The following is a 3,967-nucleotide window of genomic DNA, read 5'->3' as shown; positions in this document are numbered from 1 at the left end:
GCTACTCACCATTCCAAACGGTGTGTGTGGAGGGGTGTCAGTGTCCCCGGGATCTGCAGCATCCTTCGGTGAGGACTGATTATAGCTGATACTTCAGAGGTCTCCAAAAATTGTACCTCTCGAAGAGTTGAGCCTCTAACTGGGCAACCCTCTGTGAAGTGATACCTCTCTCCCTGGATATGCTCCAAAACTTACTTCCTATCAGTCCCCTGAGTACCTAAACAGTTAAATCAGTTCGTGGTGCCAGGTATTGGGGACTATGGGGGGTCCAGCCCCTCAATAGTCCCCTCCCAGGGTCTGAGAAGAATCTACAACCAGCTGATAATTAATCTTTGATGAAAAGAAATGAATCTATGTGCACGAAACTCCTTAGTTCATACACGTTATTATTCTGTGATAGTTTTCTCTCTACACAGCTTCTATTCTGCTCTCGTGTCTAGCTCCTTTCTTGCCTGATCTCTCTATATTTAACTACTGTCCCCTCCAGGTTCTATCTTCATTCCTCCATCTAATTCTGTCCCTTCTAGGTTCTCATCCATCTAGTTCTTTCCCATATCAGCTCCTCTCCCATCTCCTCTCTCATCTTGTTCTTCCCCATCTGGCTCTTCCTCATCTTCCATCTCGTTCCTCTAGTACTCTCTTCTAGCCCTTCAATCTAGTTCTTCCCCATCTCAGTTTGTTCTTCTCAAGTTCTTACCCACCTAGTTCTTCCATTCTCTTTTCTCTTCTCTGCCCTGCGCTCTGGAAGTCCAGGTATATAAAAGGAGAGTCTGAGCTAAAATGTATATAGGTATTATTTAGTGTCCACTGATAGATAATTACATGTCCACACGGTTGGGCTTGCCCGGTGGACCGCCTAACTATTTCCGGTTCAGAATAGCCATCTCCGGGTCAGACATCTCACGGACCGGGACTCTGTGGCTTTACGTGGTTGCGTAAAGCGTGCACGCAGCCATGTAATCTACGGAGTTCCTGTATGCATGCGCGGCCCAACCTTTAAAAAGCTGGTGCCATCTTGCATGAGTCTCTCAGTCTCTCTGTCTGTCTCTCCCCTCACGTGTGTTTCACGCAGGCCTGTCACCTCTATCCTCTTTAATAAAACTCTTCTGTGGTCTTGTCGTGTTTGGGACATGTTCCTAGCGCCGCTTAAATACTAACATCCACCTGACCTAGACAGTGTCCTCTTGTGGAATTTACCTTAAGTCAGGAGACTTGTATGTGGGCTGCTATCACTGTTAGTCCTTGAAAGTTGGGCGCCCACCTGGGCGGTGTCTCCTGGAATTTAAGTCAGGAGACTAGCACATGGGCTGCTATTGTTAGTCCTCGGAAGTTGGGCACCCACCTGGGCGGTGCTTCCTGTAGTCCTTGAAAGTGGCTAAGGGAGATATCTGATTCCAGAGAAAGCCTTTCCTGAGGCTGTTCTCCAAATTCCTGGAATGTGGATGTCCAGAGTGACCAGTCCACACTGTTAGCCCTTCTAGGGGAAAGTCGATTGGGAAAACTATGAAGGTACACATGATTTTCATAATGGAATACAGCTGTTATATAACAAGCCAAGTAACACCAAAAACTCCTTGGGATTTGGCTTCCTCTGGAGGAATTCCCTGATTCCTCTAGGTAGTGACTTTGCCATAACCAGCTGAGTTCTTATAATATATTCCTGCGGCCTGCAGCACTCCCTTAATGTAGGAGTTCAGGACCCATTGTTAACCCAGGTAGCTTGCTCTGCCTCTATCATACCACATGCTCATTTACCAGGACATGCTCATCATATTTCTAAAAGTTTGTAACATAATGCTTCTACTGATAGGAACCAATGGGTATCAATCCCATAATGGACCCAGGGCTTCCTTATATACCATACATAAACACTTAGATAAATATCTCTCCTATTTGGTAGAAACATACCTTGATATTGACCTTGATCTTTAGTTGGTTAATGACTATATTAGCTCTTAAGTTGAATTTGATATAGGCCTTCTCCTCCCTTTGTAAAATAGCCACCTCCATTAAAATTTCTTTTTTGTTGATAGTGGTCTTGTGATTTCTTTTGGTATTGTTCAAGATATCCTTTATAGGATTGTGAGTGTTCTTGTCCAAATTGGGATAAATCTTGCTCTGTTTTTACCTGTTGGCTAGACTTTTGTTGTACAGATGTATCATCATCATATTGTTTACGCACTTGCGATAGCACTTCATTCATGGCAAATCCTTTATGCTGAGTTTGTTGAGAAAAACCATTTAGGGTTTTTGCTTGGCTAAAGGCTTGATGGGCTACTTGGGATTTTTCTTGGGCATAAGATTTCAGTTGGGTATCTTCATCAAAGGATTTTCGTTGACCATAGGATTTTAGTTGGGCATCTCGGGATTTTAGCTGGCTATAAGATTTCAGTTGAGCATTTTGAGACTTCAGTTGTCCATAGGATTTCACTTGAGATCCATGGGATTTCGTTTGTCCATAGGACTTCACTGGAGATTCATGGGATTTCACTGGAGATCCGTAGGATTTTATTTGTCCATAGGACTTCACTTGAGATCCATGGGATTTCGTTTGTCCATAGTACTTCACTGGAGATTCATGGGATTTCACTGGAGATCCGTAGGATTTTATTTGTCCATAGGACTTCACTGGAGATTCATGGGATTTCACTGGAGATCCGTAGGATTTTATTTGTCCATAGGACTTCACTGGAGATTCATGGGATTTCACTGGAGATCCGTAGGATTTTATTTGTCCATAGGACTTCACTGGAGATTCATGGGATTTCACTGGAGATCTGTAGGATTTTATTTGTCCATAGGACTTCACTGGAGATTCATGGGATTTCGCTTGTCCAAAGGATTTTACTTGTGATTCCTTGGATTTTATTAGGGATATTTGTCCTTTACGACAAAGTGCAGCCCCTGTTACACCTGTATGTTCTTGTGAAAGACGTGCCATGTTACCACCCTTGCTATATACTTGTTGTTTTGTTTGCAAGAAAGTACTTTGTTCAGCTGCATCCTTGCTTCCTCCTTTTAGCCCATAACTGACATAACCTTTCATAAATCTTGAAGAGCTACTCATGAAGCCACCTTTTGTGAAGCCGCCTTTTATGAAGCCATGTTTTATTCCACCTGGAAATTTATAATAAGAATGTTTGTTATATTATCTGCATAGTTCCTTCCAAGTCTTATCCCCAAAATTTCCTCATAAAACTGTTGATGTTCCCACAGGGGACTTGGGTTTGGGTAGAGAAGAATTAAGTCTCATCAAAAAGATCACCCTATTGGAAGGATCTGCTCACTCCCAGAGCACCCTTAAGGACACTCTCCCTGAGTGGCTTTCCCCCTAGCCACCATCTCCATACTCACCATATTGTCCAACCACAGCTGCCTGTCTTTCCAGAATGAGGAGCAGAGAAAGGATGAAGACTAAGGACTTCATCTTGTCAAGAAGGGCCTTCACTGAGAACTGAGCTGAGGTGCTCATTTATATATTCTTTAGCTGGGTGTACCACTGATGTGGCTGAAGCTACAAAAGACACTGCCCCCTCCTCTTTTTATTATCTCTAAATGTCAACTTCCTCCCCTCTGTGCTATTGGGGACATTGCTAATGTTCCCAGGGGATTAGTGCAGGGACGCAATGTTTTTCTGTTATAAGCCTCAGCAAATATTTATCAACCTTCTGAGTTTATCACATACTCTTTGCATTTTCAAATGAAATCTGGAGTAGAGTTGGGAAGGGACTTTTTGTCATGGCTCTGAAAGTAGCCAGGGCCTGATGAAGTTTTCCCAGTCACAGTGCAGTAGTCCTCTTTTCATCATGACATTGTTTGGTCTGCTATCATACAGAAGCCCATGAAGCTGCTTGTTTTACATAGCTTCTCATTTACATGCAAAGGAGCACTCACGTGTGTAGAACAACATAGGAAGAACTGAACACAAGGAAACTCAAGGTAGAAAGTTTAAAGAATAAATGGAGAG

General features: G+C 43.1%; 1 protein-coding gene across 1 annotated transcript; it reads right to left on the bottom strand.

Moving 5' to 3' along the window:
- Positions 1–1,948: 1,948 nt before the first annotated feature.
- Positions 1,949–3,427, bottom strand: LOC118581920 (seminal vesicle secretory protein 2-like). Its single transcript, XM_036184318.1, has 2 exons — positions 3,355–3,427; positions 1,949–3,090 (listed from the first exon to the last, which is right to left on the bottom strand). The coding sequence occupies exons 1-2, from the start codon at positions 3,425–3,427 to the stop codon at positions 1,949–1,951; spliced, it is 1,215 nt and encodes a 404-aa protein (XP_036040211.1).
- Positions 3,428–3,967: the final 540 nt, after the last annotated feature.

This window comes from Onychomys torridus, chromosome 4 (assembly GCF_903995425.1).
Source record: "Onychomys torridus chromosome 4, mOncTor1.1, whole genome shotgun sequence".
Classification (NCBI taxonomy): Eukaryota; Metazoa; Chordata; class Mammalia; order Rodentia; family Cricetidae; genus Onychomys; species Onychomys torridus.
This window is presented reverse-complemented; position numbering and strand designations above follow the sequence as displayed.